The 18,664-nt window shown below is 39.8% G+C and overlaps 1 protein-coding gene across 2 annotated transcripts in view; it reads left to right on the forward strand.

Annotated features, from left to right (window-relative positions):
• The window catches only part of LPGAT1 (lysophosphatidylglycerol acyltransferase 1), a 65,937-nt gene continuing 47,273 nt past the window's right edge, over positions 1-18,664 (forward strand). The window contains exons 1-2 of one of the 2 annotated variants that reach the window (XM_027641370.1): positions 1-41; positions 440-707. In XM_027641370.1, coding sequence (XP_027497171.1) covers positions 470-707 — 238 coding nt within the window. In that variant the 5' untranslated portion in view covers positions 1-41; positions 440-469. Of the gene's footprint in view, positions 42-439; positions 708-1,617; positions 1,842-18,664 lie in introns of those variants that run through there. The other variant, XM_027641369.1, reaches the window with a different exon arrangement.

Genomic DNA, 18,664 nt, shown 5'->3' on the forward strand with positions numbered 1-18,664 from the left:
AGCCCCGCCGCTTCCGCCGCCGCTCCGCCGCCCCGCCGGAGGTGAGTCCCGCGGCCGGGCCGCCGCCGCCCCGCGGGCCCCGGCTCCTGTCAGCCGCGCCGAGGCGCGGGGAGGCCACCGGCAGCCGCGGGAGCGCCCGCCGCCTTTCTGGGGAGGGGGAGATGGGGGCTGGCTGGGACCCCCTCCCCGGGGGTGTGCGCCCCGCCGGGCAGCGCGGGCTGGGGGTCCCCCGCAGCCCGCGGAGGGCAGGCGGCGCTGCCGGAGGGTCGCGCCGCATCTTTCGCGGCCCCTCTGAGCGGAGGTCGGTGCCTCCCCGGTGACTCACGGCGGAGGCGGGAGCGGGCTGGGTCCGGGGCCGGCGGCCACCCGCGCCTCTCCCTGCCCCTCGCCCCACTCGGAGAGCGCTACCTGTGTCACCTTGTTTTCCCTCTCCCCGCAGGACGGTCCCGCGCCCTCCGCTGTGAAGAGCATGGCCGTGACTCTAGAGCAGGCCCGGCGGGTGGGCTACACCTGCCTGAAAGCACTCCTCAGGTTCGCTTTTATGGTCGCCAATAACCTGGTCGCTATTCCGTCGTACGTCTTGTATTTAATTATGCTGCAGCCTCTCCGAATGCTGGATAGTAAAAGCTTCTGGTATATCGAAGGAGTGTTATTTAAGTGGCTTTTAGCTATGGTGGCTTCCTGGGGCTGGTGGGCAGGATACACAGGTAAGAATGTCTCATTAATTTAAAATGTACTAATATAAAGATGTAAATAAGTGTTAAAACTGAGATGTTTTCTTATGGGGATGTGTAGGGGAATGTCTGAACATAGTGGATATGTGGGATGTTTTTCTTTCGGTTTTCTTACACAGATGCGTTGTGTTTCTGGGTTGAGATGCTGTGTACTGAAGCGTTTTTTTAAACCATAGCTAGAAACTTAATATGTGTTAAGGGTTTCTCAATCAATACTTTGTCTTAGTATAAATGAGAAATATGATTTTTCCTAAGTATCTAGATTGCTTTATTTTAGTATTTCGTGAAAAAGGTACATCTCTTCAAAACAGAGTTGAGTTGTACTGTGCATGTAGCTGATAGATCCAAACTTTTCTTTATTAAGTCTGTGCGTCTCTAAGTTGTCTTCCCTTAGAACTATCAGGACACAAGGCTGAGGTGTTACACGAAGTTCACGTTGGAAGAGTAGGTCTTCTATTCCTTGCAACAGCGACTGTCTTTTCTTCTGCTTCAGAATGAAGGGAAACAGAGGGAACCTCTTTCATTCAAGTAGTGATACACAGTATTTCTCAACTGTATGACTCTTCATTTACTGTTAGCAGAGCTAATTACAGTATCTGTAGTGTTTTTACCCTCTGCATGCTTGGTTTGCGGTTATTATTAAACTTGTTTTTGCTCATTTAGTATTCATAGGCTCATCAAGGTGATGGACTGAACTGAAATATTAAGGAAGGCTCTAGTCTTGTCCTCAAATGCACTGATTTTCATCCTGGCTGCTGCACTTTGTGCAAGAGAAACAGCCATGAGTTCTTTGTATGTGCTTAGAAAAGGGAGGAAATTAATCTGCTGCTGAGTGCTACCTGTGAGCAGCCCTCCTAAAATTCTTTCCCTCTCTTCTGCCCAGGCTGCATCTGCAGGTCTTGTCCATGTAAACAAGGAAAAAAAAGGAATGGCAGCACACAGCTCTGGAGTCTGGTCAGACTCCTGATTAGTCAGAAAGTCAGTGTTGACCCAGACGGAGCACTCTTTTTGTTAGGCAACAAGAGCTGAAGCTTCTGTGATAATGTGCCTTTTGATACCCTGTCGTGTGCCTTTCCGAGATGCACAAAGTTTCTGTGGATACTCTAGGTGAGCTTCTAGTTCTTCTTAAGGAGATGGTGGCAGCAGCAGCAAGCTAGATTCTGGTCTGTCGGGCTAGAACTGTTGCAACGTTGCACTGCTTCAAAATTGCCTTGCCTGGTACAGCTCAAGCTTATCCAGATACGCTGTTTAAAAATCTTTTTATGTGTTTGTATTTGCTCATTAAAAGAAGTCCACATGGTGTTTGCAGTGGCAGGTACATTTGTAAAAGTCTGCTTTATGCCTTAAAGCACAAATGCCTTCCAGAAGGAAGGATTGACTTTTAAGGCGTTGTGCGTTTTATTAATTGGAAATGGGAAAGTTTAGGGGCATAATGGTGATGTTAAAGTCATACAGCTTATGGCCCTGAGGATTCACTGTGTATATTGAATGTGCTAGTTAAAATTCAAGCCATTGTCCCATGACATTATGGTTGTCAATTCCTGAAAGCAGTTTCCTCAGGGTAGTTCTACCGCTGACTGCAGAACTGTGTGGTTTCTTTTGCCTATTGCTTGGAAAGTGGTCTTAGCATGATCTGCATATCCTAGAGTCTTCCTGAAGCATCTGTTGATTGGCGTTGCTGATGTATCTTGACTATTTGAAATCATTTGTTTTACAGTCTTGAAATGTCTTAGTATATTTGTTTGAGCTATCATTGATGAACAGCTACGCAGAAGTGTTTTATGGGATGGTGTATGGGTAAGGAGGCCCTTCTTTTTGCTTTTCACTATAAAGCATGGCTTTTGGGGAGGATTTTAAGCAAATGCTTGTCTGAAGTTTTAGTTTAAATACATTTTATTTGACCTGAAGACATTATTGTGTTTTATACCGAAAGCTACAAAATAGCAAGAACAGCTTATTTCTTTGTCCTTTCTTTAACCTCATCAGTGCTCACTACCACGTGCAGAACAAACCTGGGAAGTGTATCTTTCTGGCTTCAACGTATGTTGGCAGAGCAATTTACATGTTTTTTTTTTCCCGATTGATAGATTTATACAAGACCGTCGCTAGGTCCCCTCTTTTTTATATAGTATGACATAACTAATTCAGAACTGAAATTCTGCTTTGTTAGAGTTGGTGTCCAAGACTTGCAGTGGTGCATCTGAAAGAGACGTTGCTCCAGGATTCTTCTGTTTTCAGTTCCAAAAGCTAAGTCGAAGATAGGCTTTGGTATCTTCCATCTTGGCAAAAGTAAATACAAGGTAGTAGGTATGCACGGGTTCATTGAAAAGATTAAAGATTTTTCTTTTGAGTAGCAGAGTAGTTGGTGAGGGCTTTTTTTGTTTGTTTGCTCTTTGTTAAGAGGGTGACCAGCTAAATAAGTTTACTTGTTGTTTAATTGGAAGGAGTGTTCTGCTTCAGCTGTGTTGAAGGTGTGTTTTAGTTTTTTAGTTTATTTACTTTTTCCCTTTGCAAGCTTGGGTCATCTGTTGGGTAAGAAGTGACAAAACCATTTGTAATTCGGGACTTAAACTCAGCCTGCAAAGTAGATTCAGGGCAGACTTTTTTTACTCCTGTAAGTTTGTATGTAATGTGTAGAAGAGAGCTTGACACCAGATGAAGAAAATATGGTGAGTGCTAACTTATCCTTCTGGACTTTGCTGCTGTTGTGTAATTGTTAGTATATTTTATTGAGTATAGCTGAAAGAGCTGAGGAACACTCATGAACTAGGTCTGCCCTTCTCTTCCCCACCCGTACCTAAACCTGTGGTTTTGTGTTAGGATCATAGAGGATTTGTTACAGAAATTACATGATCCGTGTCCGTATTGGCAGCTCTAATCTGTGCTTTTTGATAAATGTAGGTGTTTCTGTTTGCAGATGCACTTGATGTTATGTAAAGAGATAGCATATAACTGGGCAAGCAAAATAAAGGATGGAATGGGAAGAGAAATTGTAGAGGTCACTCTCCTTTCTCTAATCTTTTTCTTCTTAAGATGCAAGTTTGAGAGAGAACTTGGATATAATTGGTTGCCTTTGATTTTTAAAGGGCAAGTGTGATAAATATCTGTGTTGTTCTCTTGAGCTCTGTAGTACTTCTTATGAAAATGAAAACTGTCTTTTTATGAAGAATGTTCAGACAGTCTAGCAATATTATTTTATTTTTATAGGATTTCAGAAAGGTCTTCTTAATAACTCTAAGTCTTTTTTTAAAGGCTTTTTATATAAATGTATTGCTCTCCTAGGAGCTATTCAGTTAGGGCACTTGGAATCTGCATTTTAGTGTGATTTGAAAGGCACCTTTGAATAATACTTCTAAATGTTTTCCTGCATTTGTTGGAAGATGCATTCTAAAAAAAGCAAACTGGAGAGTGCTTGTTCCTTTGTTGGCAAGTACCTTTTTTCTCCTGCACTGTAATTTGTCATTTAATGTGCAAGTACACCAGATAGCACTAAATAGTGCAGCAGAGGTAATGGGAGGGAGATGGATCGTATCAGTGGTGGTGAATTTCTGATGACCTTTTGCTCACTTACAAAACTAGTTTTACAGCAACCATCTTATAGATTTGATCTTCTTTGGTCAAGTAACTATTGCAGACCACAGTTTAATATCCCTGTATCTAATCAAATCACCAAAAATAGGACTGCTAGAGAGAAGCTTGCTTTGCTTGATTACACTCAAACAAACTGTTTTGTTGCCTTCTCCTGCTGTCTAGCTGCAGGAGTACGTGTGAGCCTGTGATAGCGTTGTTGCAGTATTGCAATTAGGAGACTCTAGGACAGCATAGTGGGTTAGCAATGCAGTCGTGATACTCACTATGCTGATCTTCTACTTCTCTCTGCTCCACACAGTCCCACTGCAGGGAGCGGTGCTGTGTGCCCAGCCTGTGCCTCTGGCTGGGATAGGGAGGAGCTGGTGGAGAGTGAGTGTCCTCTGTCTGCAGCAATGTCAGCTCCTCTGCCTGTCAGAGCACCAGGGGAGAGGAGGTTGCATGTGATCAACAGGGTTCTGTGCACCTTGGGGAGGGGTTTTCTTGAGCCTTGTGCTTGGAATATTTCATACTCCAGCAGTGAAGAGGACACCTTGGCAAAACCTTCTGTTTCAGCCTCTTAACGACACACACTGTCTTGCAATAATGTTGGGCAGGTTGATGGGTCGTGGACTGATGAAAGAGTAATACTCCTCTCTTACCACACACAAAAAAGTCTTAATGGTGTAAGTATGCTTGCTAGTATAATGATGCAGTACTTAATTAAAAGTGAACTAATCCTATGGTATTACTATTCCGTGTCAGCCAGGATGGTGATTTTAAAAGAATATGTATAAGAATCACCAGGTTTTGTCAAGTGAGGAGAATTTCCCTTTCTTCCTCCTTTGTTATTTTTCCCAAGCAGAGTAAAACTGAGATTTTGATTTTTAGTTCCCCCCCCCTTTTCCCCTCAAGTGATTTCATTTTAATTGAATGGTTTATAATGTGACCACTCTATAGTTTTTCAGCAGTCATATTTTTCTTTTGTCCTTCTAATTCAAAATCTTGTTTCCATTTTATCAGCCAACAGCCTCAACTCCTCTGATCTTCTAAGAATGCAAATATTTTTGTCTTCCAGAACTGTGAAAGATACAGGTGGAGTTGCTGTGACAACACTTCCTCTGTGCAGGCAGCATTCACTGTCTGCACTGCTTCTCATGACAAGTCGGCCCCTCTCCTTGGGCAGGAAGTGCAACAGAGGCTGGAGGACAGCAGATGAAATAAAGTAAATTTTTTGCCCCAAATAAGGCAAAAGATGTTATTTCAGGAGACATATCTGTGCCCCTAACCCTGGCATTGATTCTGCCCTCCTCAGTTCTTACAGTGTGATTTTTCACTGGCAGTATTTTGGGTTTGGGCCTGGTCACTACTGTGAGGACTGGGCAGGGAGAGTCACTGAGGAACCAACTTGTGTTTTTAAGGTCAGGCAGTGTATGAAATGGAGAAACAAAATTATTCTTCTTTATGTTTTCTTTGAATGTGCAAAAATACCTGATGTGACTTAGTACATTTGGGTAGCAACGTACCACACAGAAACTTAGTTTATCCTGTGGACACGTGTTGAGTTTTTAGGCAATCACTGACTTAAATGAAGCTTTCTCTGATGTGTAAGTTATGCTGAGATCAAGCAGGAATCCTTGGATTTATTTTGATGTTTGTAAGAGGAAGTTTATGTGTAATTTGTGAGCTGTCTTGATAAGAAAAGGTCAGAGTTGAAAGAGCTGGGGACATCAGAGCAAAGGCTCATTGTGCCTTTGAGTAAGAGGAGGTAACGAGTGCAGTGAACTTCGTGTCAACTTCTTTGTGCAAGTGATATGTCTGTAAAGAGTGCCGTACAGTGACCCTTGTCCTTTTTAGTAACATGTGAAATCACATCAGGAAATTCCCATATCTCCTTTTTGGAACATGAGTTACAGTTACCATACTTTTTTGTAGTTCATCTGGTGTCAGCAATGTGTCAAAAGCAGTAATGCTTGTCTGTCATTTATCGTTTAACTGTAAAGGATCATTCCAAAACATTAGGTGTTGAAATACTCTCTGAATTTTATTTTCAGAATGATACTGCCTTCTGGCACAAAACTTAAGTTAGAGCACACACTGTTGTTTTTGTTGTTTGTTGCTATTTAAGTCCTTTCTGCTTTTTTTTTTTGTTGGTGTTTTCTTTGTCAGTTGGTTGGTTGGTTTTATTTTTCTGTCTGGGTATTTTTGTGTTTTGGGTTGGTTTTTGTTTTTTTTTTTTTGTTGGTTGGTTGGCTTTTTTGTTGTTTGGTTGGTTGGTTTGTTGGTTGGTTTTTTTGTTTTGTTTTCTTTTTGATTTTTACAGTCTCTGCTCGTGTTTCACCTACTCTGGATAATACAAAAGCTATTGCATGCATACCAAATGTGTCACATCAGCCCAACGATAGTAAAGATGAAATTACTGATTAATACCTATACAGAAAGGTGTGATTCTGTACTTTTAAGTCCAGGAATGGCTGTGGGATGCTTCTGAATTAACTTATTTGCAAATAAAAGACAGACTTTTAGTAATTTTGGGTTCTATTCCTCCTTATGGCTGAGTGTGCTATTTTTAGCATGTGTTTTTATCTGTCCTGGTTCTTCTAGGCCTTTGTTTTTAGCACATTTATTCATGCTAGTTGTCTTACTTCTCCCGTTGTTACTGGTTGAGTGCCTGAAAGGATATGACTAAGAATACTTGAGAGATGTGTCTCTGTTCTCTGTACCTTTTCTTGTTCCTTTTCTTGATGGTAGGCTTTTAAGAACCACACGAAGTAATTACAGGAAAGCTTTTGTACAACTCTGATTGGAGAAGCAAAGTCTTAGCGGGTTAAATTATTGGTCCACAAATTCCTTGCAGTGTATGAAGAAGGAATTCTTTTTTCACTTAAACAGTGTTATCATGTGTATATTGAAACATGTCAGAGGTGATGCCTTTATGTCAGAGTTGCAATTTCTCATTCTCATTTAACGTAACTATTCTAAAGCCTAGAAGTTCTAGTGCTTTTCAAGAAAGCTGAAGAAAAAAATTAGAACGTTTAATATGGAGAAAACTTATTTTCTCTGACATTTTGTTCTGGGAAATTACTTTTTTTAAAATGAGACTGAAACAGATGAAGAGAAATACACCACTTTCCCTTTTTCATTTGGGTGTGTAAGAGGGACAAAGGACCTTAGGTTCTTCCTTGCCAGAGATTAGTTTGGCAAGGTTTTAAGCTGCTGAGAAATGGAAGAGTTGTGCAACCTTAATTACACAGGGTAGTTAGTAAATCCTCTATGGAATATAATCCTAGTGGTGTAACTTTCCAGTGTGAACTGAGCCAAACTACAGCTCCAAGATACATAATCTGCTCATGTTTGTTACAGTGGGATATGAACTCTGATGCTTAAGGTGACATGTCAAATGTGTGATTGCATAGGCATGTAATTGCACTGCTGTTGCAGTCAGCACAGTTGAGATAATAGTCCAGCCACTTGTGTTTGCAGTGACTGATATATAAGGCTAATACCTAAAAATGTTCTGTGACACCAGTGGGGGATTCTGCATATGGGGCTGTTCCTGTTTTTTTCCTCTCCCCCCACGAGCATTCAAGCAGAGAGCGCCACTGAAGAAAGCCAGTCCCAGCCTTTCAGACTCATCCTACCACCATTGCTGCAGTTTTATTGGCCAGATGTTTAATGATAGTGTTGTGATCTGGATCACGGTCCTGATCCACGCTAAAACTACCCACCCCCTTTTTTGCTGGGTTGCACAAGAAAACACAGTTCCTAACCCATTTCACTTTGTGGGTGTGGTAAAAGAAGGTAGGTACAAACAGCAAAGGGAAAGAGGAAGGAAATGCATCTTTTGGAGACAGTACCAACTTTAATGTATTTTTTGAGTTACTGCTTATGTCCCAAATTCAAGAGAGCAGCCCTATGCAGGATAGGGCTTTCATATATGAATAAAATGTCAGTGAAGTAGACTTCATCATCTTTTCTTGCTATTTAGTTATAACTGGTTATTGTTTATACTGGAAAAGTGCCTTCTGCCAAGTTCCTTTAGAGAAAAAAACTAAGCTTACGGTGAGAACAAAGGACTATGATAAACTGAAGACTAGTTGATAAAGGAATAAGATGACCAGTGTTCATTTGATGAAAGCTTAGCAATGGGGTTCATATGAAGTTTTGTATGTATACTATTTAAGTTTATCAGCTACAGAGACAAATATAAAGTACTTCAAAAGTACTTAAACTGCGTGAATAGCCAACAAAACGCAGAAGTTGTTTAGTGTTGAACAATAAAAAGTAATAAACATTTAAGTAAAGTAGCAGTTTAAGAAAGAGATGAGTGTCATGGTGGAGAGCTTAGGGAAGGTTTTGTCTCAATGCACAACTATACCTTCTGTTATAAAGTATGTAAAGATCAGAAGGGAGAATAATACTAAAAAATATCAGTGGTTCACCTTCACACTTCAGTGGTTTTTGCCTTGATTTTTCTAAAGCTATTGAAGAATTAAGAAGGGTCTCTAAGAGGGTCATCAGCTTCATTTAGCAGGCTGAAATCAAATCAGAACCGTTTCATTCACAGCTGGACTTGAAGCAGAACTGAATTGGACAACTCAGTGATTCTGTTTCCTGGGCAGAATAAAGTGGAAGAGTCACAATCTCCTTGTCTCTGTGTAAAGAAGGGGATTTTTAGTGTCCCCATTGGAAGGCAGAAAATTGCAAGTCTTTAAGATTTAATAAGACGGCAGTGCCTAGAGTTTTTGTTTGTTTGTAATTTTTTTAAAATACTTTCATTATGGCATTTCACAAATACTTTACAAGATAGTACAAATGGTGTTACTTCTTTTGATTCGTACAACTTACTCTGGAAACTTCTTGTTTAATTGTTACAGTTTTAAAAGGTACTGTCCCTGTTTAAAGAGTTTAATAGTTTATAGCTTAGAGATTCACCTCAATTTTGTTATTTAAGTAAAGGAGTAGAGGAAAGATTAGTAGTTTTATTACTGCTTCTCGCTTGTGTAGAACTAAAAATAGAAATGATGATCTGAAAACAAGGGCCAGAGCTGCTGTTGTTTGGGAGGACATGGTATGAGTGCTTGTGGATGTGGGTTTTTTGGTGACAAAAAGGAGGATTTTGAGTGGGGTTTTTTTGGTTGGTTTGTTTGTTTGTTTGTTTGTTTTTAATTTGGTTTCATTTGTTTTCTAGCATCCCAAAGTTACAAGCATGCAGAGTCTGTGGAAGTCATAGTGTCTGTGTTTCCTTGACGGAACTGGGAGAGAAAAAAACCCATCAACATTAAGAACCTCTACTTTTGGTTAATTTAAGCATCAGTTGTGTTTGAGTGTGGTGTTTAGGGTGGACCACTGAACACCATTTTGATGTAATTTTGTGACTTGGGTATTTTATTACCTATGTAGATAAATGTGACCATGTTTTAAGTATAGTTTCCCAATGTGATTAAGCTACTTGTTTAACAGCTATTCTTTCTCTCACCTCTCCCACACTTCTGATTTGCTTCCTTGCAAATCTGTCTGCGATTGAGCATATGGTTCAGATTTCAGGCACAATGGTGTTCTCCTGAGTTTTGTGAAAATTGACAGCTGAGCAGAGAAGAGACCCAAGTTTGTGCCTCAGCTGAGGGTAGCACAGGCAGATTCGGACTCTCTGTATCCTGTTTGTCATCTGCTGCTTGCTCAACCAGTGCATCGATGATTTAGGGTTAGCCACAGTGCCAGCATATCTTGTCCACCCTCTTGAGGAGAAGGTGGTTAGACAACAAATTTTTGGGAAACCAGGCTTTTCTTACTTCTGCTTCTGGAGCAATACATTAATTTGGCAATGACAGATGGTGCTTGAAGCAGAATCCTTTCCCGTAGATAATGTTTAGCCCACCTTGCTTATCACAGCCTTTTAGATCCAAAGGGCATATGCAGAAAACTGTTTAGTCTTAGTATTAGGAAAAAAGGCTAAGTGGTAAAAAGAATTTAAAATATTGAGTTTTTAATACTTTATATTAAACAGGAGTTGATGTAGCCTCCTAAAAGAAGGACTTAAAGGACATCAACCTGACTGAAAGTTCATCCTGGTTTTGGCTGGGATAATGTTAATTTTCCTCTTAAAACCATGACAAATTCTCAAGAAAGAGCAATGATGCTCAGATTACTCTAGGCAGGTCAGAGTCAAAATCATTTATGAATATGACCCAGGGACATTTAGAAACATGAAGGTCAAGGTGTATTTGAGTATATCTGGGGAGACCTGGGAGACAGCTATGGTGTGGGTTGTAAATGGGAGTCTGCCAGGAAGTGTTCTGTACGGCTGTGTAGCACACATGAAGGCATTACCTTAGAAATGTGACCTCCTGAGTTTTGTACCTGAACCTATTCTGTTTTGATATGCATAACTATATATAGATGGCCTGGCAAATAATCAACTCTGGTAACTGCCAGTTTCTTTTTCAAATGCATTTTTCTTCCTCATCCATTTTTATTTCCTGTGGTTGTCTGTGGCATAAAGTTCAGTTGTTGCTCCTGTCAACAGCATTACTTGGAAATAAATATAACTGTAGCCTGTGTATGTACTAATACAGAATGAAGAACCTATGAAGTTCAGGTTAAATTTGTAAAAATGCTTTCAGATGCAGGTATGGTTAATAGAAATGTCTGTTAAACCTCTTGCATGTAGTGGATTATGTGAAAACAAACAGATGAATATTTTTTTTGTATTTGGAACTCTTCTACTTATATCATCAAACCTAATACTTTGGTCTTATAAACTAGTAACAGAGGAAGGGAATGTGACAACACCAAAGGCCTTTGCCCAGGTAATTCTGTCTTGGTTAACACATCTTGAAACACTCGAGATCATTTGATGTCTACCTCGGGCTGCTGGAATTTGACAAGATTTCTACAGGCTGGAGAAGCACTTTTGTTCCTCACCTATTTCAAAGGGAGAAAATATTGAAACATACCTCTTTTTTTCTTTTATTGCTTACATTGTCTGCAAATGTTTTAACAACCTAGTGAACTTTAAAAGCTAAAATGCAGAGCTGAGTTCTTGTAGCCATAAGTGGCATCACTGCGTCACTGTTGGAAGGCAAAGAGTTGTTATTTGGGTGGCTGCTGTGGGAAATAACTAGTGGGTGGCTTCCTCCCTTCTTTTCCAGTCCCATTACCACCCTTTCCTGATACTTTGCAAAAACCATGTGGTAAATCTGAGTGTCTGGTCACTCACTGGGTTTGCTTTGGGGCAGAGGTTCTTTCAAGAAAGCATGGAGAATTTGGTTGAATGGGTAGAATTTGATGTTTGAACTGTATTGAACAAAGCTCTTACTCCATGGGAGTGCTAGACTTCTGTAGCCTGAATAACTAATTTTTTTTTTGCCTAGTTTTCTTTTGATCTGAAATAAAAATGATTTGTAAGACTTTGGGCAAGAGCTTCAGGATTCAGCAAAGGCACTTGTAGCCACGGATCATAACAAGTTGCGTGTAAAGTGGTTACAGTACCTACTGTTGCTCACAGACTTCAGAGTATTCACATTCATAATTTAATTGTAAAGTAGAATTTTGAGTCATAATATCTTTTTTCATTTGTGGCACACTTGCTGTATTTGAAATGGAGAAGCCCATTTGCTGAGTGTTCCACAACTCCATTGTTCAACACCTTTGTGGGTGCTCTGCATTGAGGTACTGTTTTTAATTGAAGTACTCAAGTCTGTTCTTTTTCTTTTTTTTGTTCCCCAGCATTGTCTGCTGTTATTTTTACTGTTAGTTCCCAATGTATAGGAAAATTTTTTTATTTGAGCTGTGGATTTTTTTTGAATTTGAGGAGCGAGAACAGAGAGAGGAAGAGAAACCTCAATTACTGCCATTGAAGCAGCATGTTTCACAATTGGAGCCTGGGTATTTAATTGAAAGGTGCATTGAATGTTAGTCTGTGCACTGAGGATGAAGGGTAGGTGTTGGAATCATCCATTCAGAATGTTTGAATAAATTTGTTTGTATAGAGTCTGACCATTTTCTGTTAGTAAAAAGTACTACTGAAATTCGCAGTAGTGACTGTCAGCCACAAATCCAAGGTATTTTTTACAGTTGTCAGCAGGTGTAAGAGGATTATTTGTTTTGTAATAGTGACAGATGTTAGAGAGCTAAACTTTTTTTAAAATTAGGAACAGTAAACTTTCTGTTGCTGCTTTGAGGTACATCAGCTAGAACAATATAATGAGGAGGCTGTTTTTTCCTGCTAATTACTTAATTTGTGATAGCCTGAGTGTGCCATTAAGGCATCAGTTCTGGTTTTATGATGATGGATTTCTGCTTACTGTCAACCTGAAACCTGGCAACACAATTTTTAAGAGTTGCTGAACTGGTACAGGATAACTTGGGGTAAATTTAATGAGAGGCTTTGTTGTTTTGAATCATTGGTTGTGTCATACCCACAAAAGTAATACTTAAGTTCTCAACTAGAACTTGCTGTGGCCTCTTGTTTTAATAATGGGATTTGCATATACAGAAACATAAAACTAAATAAATATAGGATTTTGCTGTTATATTTATTTGCATCATTAGCTTCTAATTTGTTTTTAATGAAATTATTTGATGAAATTTGTGGTGACTTAACATCATTTTCCCCCAACCTTTATAAAATCCATCATTTGAAAAAAATTAATGTAGTACCTAAAAAGTCAAAGGGACAATGTTTTCACAGTTCTTGTTCATGTTATAGCTTCCTTGTTTTAAAGACTGTTATTTTTAGCATGGATGAGAAGTTTTATAAAGTCCTTGAAACCTGATGGTGGAAGCATTTAAAGCTTCTTTTAAAAGGTTTGTCGTTCTGCTTTCTTACATCAGCATCCAGTTATTTTTTGATTCTTTGCAGGCCTTTCATTGTTAAGTTTTCCCCTCCACACTGCAACTTGGAAAATGTCTGCTGAGTTGGTCCTGTTTTGTGGTATATGGCAGTGCTGTCCCACTGGAACTGGAGAATGGTGCAGAGGTGCGTGGGTGGAGAAGAGAGTAATGCTGCAGCTCGTGATTAGTCGTTGGTTTTATTGCTTGAGGATAATTGATTTTTAAATTACGCTACATCTGCAATCTCAGTGTTCTTATGATCATTCAGGTGCTCAGTAGCTCTGTTTTTTCTGTCCAGACTTGACTAAGTTGAAGAGGTTTAGATGTTCAGTGTCCTTCAAGAGGAGACAAGCTCCTCAGCTCTGAGGTCAGTGTAGGGAGACAACAAATAAATGCACAGAATGACCTTTTGCCTTTCCCATATTGGCTATTTAACAGAGATAATCTAAAAGTAAAGGGTTTTCCAAATACATCCGGCACTACTTTTGTGTGGTGATTATTTGTACTGTACCATGAGCTGGGGTGAAAAACGTCAGCTGTAAAACAAGACATCATCAACAGCATGTTGTAGTAACTTAGGCAGGAGCTGAGGAATATTATAAGGTAACTGCAAGGTATCTGAACTTTCTTTAGATAAACAGAAGGTAATGATCAGAGCTGGGAAATAGGGGTGGTCTTACCACATTTAGAATCCTAATGTCCAGTAATAATAGTATTGTTGGTTTTCTTGGCTTGAACCTTCAGCCAGTGATTAAAGTCATGCAGTTTGCTTCTGTTAGGAGGAAAAATAGATGAAATTCTGCTTAGGGATTTTTTTAATCAATATGACTTATTTAAAGGATATATGAAAAGCCGTGTTTTTCTGAGCCCACTTGGATTTGAACACTTGGAGAACAGTTTCCTTACTCAGTAGTGTAATTCTTTTTTTCTTTTTTTTTTTTTTTTGTAACCTAGCGTATCTTTTAAAAAGCAGAGTCTTAGTTCTTAACTGTAGTCAGTCTGGCAGCTTTTCTTGGTATGCACCCTTTTGGCTGTAACCCTTGCCTGTGCCCTCTCCTGGTGGTACAGTTCTAGAGCTGAGTAGCTGAATGCTTGGGGGCTGATCAGGCTTTTCACCTCACCATGCTGTTTATTTAGGGATGGGATGTAGGGAAAGATGAATGCAGTCTGACTTGGAGTTTTAGCCAAGTTCCACATCTTGTTTAAAGAAAAAGTAGTATTTCCTCATTTTCAGTCCTATTAGAGTTTTCTGGTTATTGTATTTGATAACCCTCAAGGCACGTCAGAGGATTTAATGAGGACCAGAAACACCTTGAAAACCTCTCTACTATGTAACTGCACTAAAATAGTGTGTTTTATCAGTTTCCTGTGAGAAATTACTCTCCCTCTTTGTGCAACCCTGTGCTGATTTTCTGCGTTCTGTGTGTGTTTTACCTCAAAGAGCCTCTTGGGTAGTGCTCTGAAAAGTTTGTTGTCCCAAATTATACAACAACTGAAGACGCGCAGTTAAAAATGTAAACGACACTTCCAAATAGTGTTGTTTCATTGCTGGCCAGCCTCTCCAGTCCCTGATAGAGTAGGTAATAACTAAATTAGGCTGAGTTCCTCTGCTGTCCCCAGAAAGTCTTGATATGGCATGACCTTGGGATATTTGTTGGAAGATTGCTGCATATGTCATATTATTTCTGCAGCTGTGTTTTTTGGGAAAAACATCTGAAAATCTTCAAGCTTTTCTGGTTTTCTTGAAATTATATGGGAAGCTTGCAATCTGCAAATCTTAAAAGGAGAGGAAATGGCCATCTCTTCCTGAGCAAGTTCATTGCTATATGCCAACAGTTACTTGCTCTTTAAAGCCCTACTGTCAACTGGGCTGACTTGGGAATCTAGATTAAGTGAAAGCAGAATTTTCTGTATGGCTAAAACTGTGGCTTTCCAAATACCTCATGTTTATTTTTTCTTAAAGAGTAAAACAACAAGTTTTGCAGAACTTTGTTGTGCTAGAGCTTACTCCATCTTGAATAACAATTAAAATTCTGTGCTGTCTTTATCAGGTGTTCATTTTGGGCAGCTCAACAGTTATCGGTGCATATACTTAAATTTTTGTAATAAACTCCTTTAAGTCTTATGTATTGCTGCCCAGAAGCTACAAGGACTCAAATCTGTCCACTTCAAAAGCAAAACGTCTAGTGTGGATTTCATCCCCTTATTTACCTATCTATGATAACAGATGATTCTTTTCTTTATTTCTTTATAGCCATCGGACTCGGGTTATGTCTTATTTTCTTGAAACAGCATTACAGATTTTTCCCAATTATTTATTAAAAGGCTTCCTTCTGCCTTGTGGATGCATTTTTTTCCAGTGAGTCTTTGTCCAGCTTCACGGTTGTTCATATTGTTCTGGATTACACAGTACAGACTCTATTTCTGTCACATAAAGAAGAAAATTAGATTCCTAACAGAATCCTGTGGTGTTGCAGTGTGCACCTCTGCAACAGCTGAGCAATTGAGTGGAAACTGTGGGAATGCTCTATTTCTGTGCACTGACTTGTTGATTGTTAGTTTTGGCCAGTTTGCACCAGGCCAACTAGTTTACATCAGGATTCTCAGAGTTAAGAACTGAGGCTTTGAAAGAGATAGTTCTCTGTCTGGAGGAAACAGGCCTATGATTTCACAAGCCATTTGCTCTGCACAGACCGTTACCCTAATGGGATTTTTCACACAGTTGGTTTGCATATACTGTTTCTTAGTGTTGATTACACAGTCTGAAAAGTACCCCTTTACTTAGAGCCACAAACCTGAGTGTATTCTCTGGGCATTGTCTCTCCTGGAACCTGACTAGGAAGATCTGCTTTTGTCCTGTACCTTTTAGCTTTTTAAGGCTCTGTGGTATGGTAGGTGTACTTTTTGAGCCAGCTTAATAGTTATGGGAGATGAAGTACCTTATAAATTACTCTTTTTTGGCATCAAAGGGAATTTGACATCTGGAAAGACAAGCAACAGGATCAAATTAGTAATGCATACCATTGCCAGTGACTCAAAAGGAAACTGTAGTAATATTTATTGTATTGTAGTTTTTGATAGTGCCTCTGGGTAGTTTCTACTGTCTAGTCAGTTGATTCTGCAAAGACAGCTCAGGTTATTGCTACAATGTAGTACTTTAACTGTGAGGATGAAGGTGTGCTTTCAGACTGCTCTCTTAGGGAGAAAATACTTTCTTTAATTTACTTTCCCCAAACAAATCTGAAGCCCACTAAAAATCAGACAGCTGTCACCCTGTTCCTGCCTAAATAATGGCTCTGTAGTCTCTGTGACACATGGCTATGAAATTTTTATAACAAGGATGTTTATCTTTCTCTTATATATTTAGGCTTAGAAAGAAAAGAAGAGTGAAGGGTTGCACATTTTTAACGTGCTCTAAACATATTCCTTAAATGAACAACAACTTTGTTTCAAAAAGAAATTCATATCAATTTCAAAGGTAACCTGGGTAACTCATACTGATTATGCTTTGCTTGTTGGGCAAACCAGACTTGCCCAGCAGGTCTTCCAGCATAGCAAACCGCAGTTCTATAAGGATTCATCCTGGTCCAGCTGGTGCCTGCTGCCCCATCCTGCTGTCTTCTGATAGCTCTGATTGTGCTGGCTTACCTCTTGTTCTTTTTTTACCAGCACAGATGGTCACATGATATTGCAGTGACTCTTCTGGTTCTCAAGTATAAGAGCAACTTAAGTAAATATTTTAGATAAATATCTGAGATAAAGATAGTAGGGGAAATAATTGAGGCCTTCACACTTCACATGTTGGGGTCTTCTTTGTTTAGTTGTTATTATTCTAGTCTTTAAATTTTATGTTTAGGTAGGTGTCAGTAGCTGTGTCTGAATGTTAAATAGTAATTTGAATGTCTTGGTGTTTGAGTAACTAAAAGTAGCTGTTTCAGTGTAGCTGTTTACGTACATCATGTTTGACATGCAGACAAAACAGTCTCAATAGAGGAATTTAGTTTGCTGTGATATTTGATAATATAGTTGTAGATACAGATAAATTATATATATATAATTATATAAATTAAGATCTTTAGATCTTCAGATGAAGATATCAAGACTAGCAGTGAACACAATAGCTATTCTGGCAAAAAAATACGTTATTGCCTCAAGTTTCTGGTGTTGCTTACAGGTCCTGTTTTTGTGCCTGAGTTTGATGATCCCAGATGAATCATACTCTTCTTCTTTCATATTAAGGTTTGAACTATCCTTCAGATCTATGTCTTTGCTGCAGTTCTGCAGCAGTAAAACAGAAAAATGTTGCCAGTTTATATTTGCAACATGTGCTTTGTGATTGTAAAGGCTGTTCCTTTTCGTGCTGCAGGATGAAACTGTAGGTTTTGTTGCAGTTGAACATATCCTCTAAGAAAGAATTCTGTTAACACCGTGCTTTTCCTCCTGGTATCAGGCTGTCAGAATTGTTTAGGTTGGAAGGGACTTCTGAGGATCATACAGTTGAATCCCCTGCTCAAAGCAAGGTCCCTTAGAGTGGGTTGCCCAGGTTCATGTCCTGTCAGGGTTTGAATAGCTCCAAGGATGGGCACTTCACAACCTGCAAAAATGTTAAGTAAAAATATTTGGTTTTTTTTCCTTTTTGCCTTATGTTGAAGTGGGATATCTTGTATTTTTATTTGCCCCTATTACCTGTCAACCTGTCAGTGGATACTACAGGGGAGAGTCTGGCTAAGTCATCTTTATTCCTCTCTCTGCACCCCTGTCAGGTACTGATACATGGGTATGATTCTTGCCCTGGAGCCTTTTTTTTCTCTAGGCTGAACAGTCCCAGCTCCCTCAGCCTCTCCTCATATGAAAGATGCTCTCGTCCCTTACTCATCTCAGTGGCCCTTTGTTGGATTGTCGTGGTTTAACCCCAGCCAGCAACCAAGTACAACACAGTTGCTTGGTCACTCCCCCATCAGGTGGGATCAGGGAGAGAATCGAAAGTGTAAGAGCTGGAAAACTCATGTGTGGAGATAAAGGCAGTTTAATAGGGAAAGCAAAAGCTACACACACAAGAAAAGGAAAACAAGGAAGTCTTTCACCCCTCCCCCTGTGCAGGCAGGTGTTCAGCCATCCCCAGGAAAGCAGAGCTCCATCATGTGTACTGGTTATTCGGGAAGGCAAATGGCATCACTCCAAACATCTCCTTTCTTCCTTCTTCCCCCTACTTTATATACTGAGCATGAAGTCATATGGTATTTTCTGACTTGAATCCCATAGGGAATGAGATCTCCAGCTCATGCAACAGATGGGAATTTTTTGTAAGATACCAGCAGTTTTTAAAGGGAAAATAAAGACAAAAGTGCCATAGCACTTTTATTGAATTGTTCTTGTCTGTTGGTGTTTGCTGAGTCAGACCCTGTTTGTCAGCTCTGTTCCTGCTTGCTTAGTTGCACAGCAGTAGTGATGGGGCAGATGAGTGTTAGTCAAGTACTGTAGTAACCTGCTGGGTCCAAGTTATTAAAAATACAGAGCCTCAGCCAACA

The sequence above is a fragment of the Corapipo altera genome, unplaced genomic scaffold, assembly GCF_003945725.1.
Source record: "Corapipo altera isolate COAL_440 unplaced genomic scaffold, ASM394572v1 48b, whole genome shotgun sequence".
Taxonomy (NCBI): Eukaryota; Metazoa; Chordata; class Aves; order Passeriformes; family Pipridae; genus Corapipo; species Corapipo altera.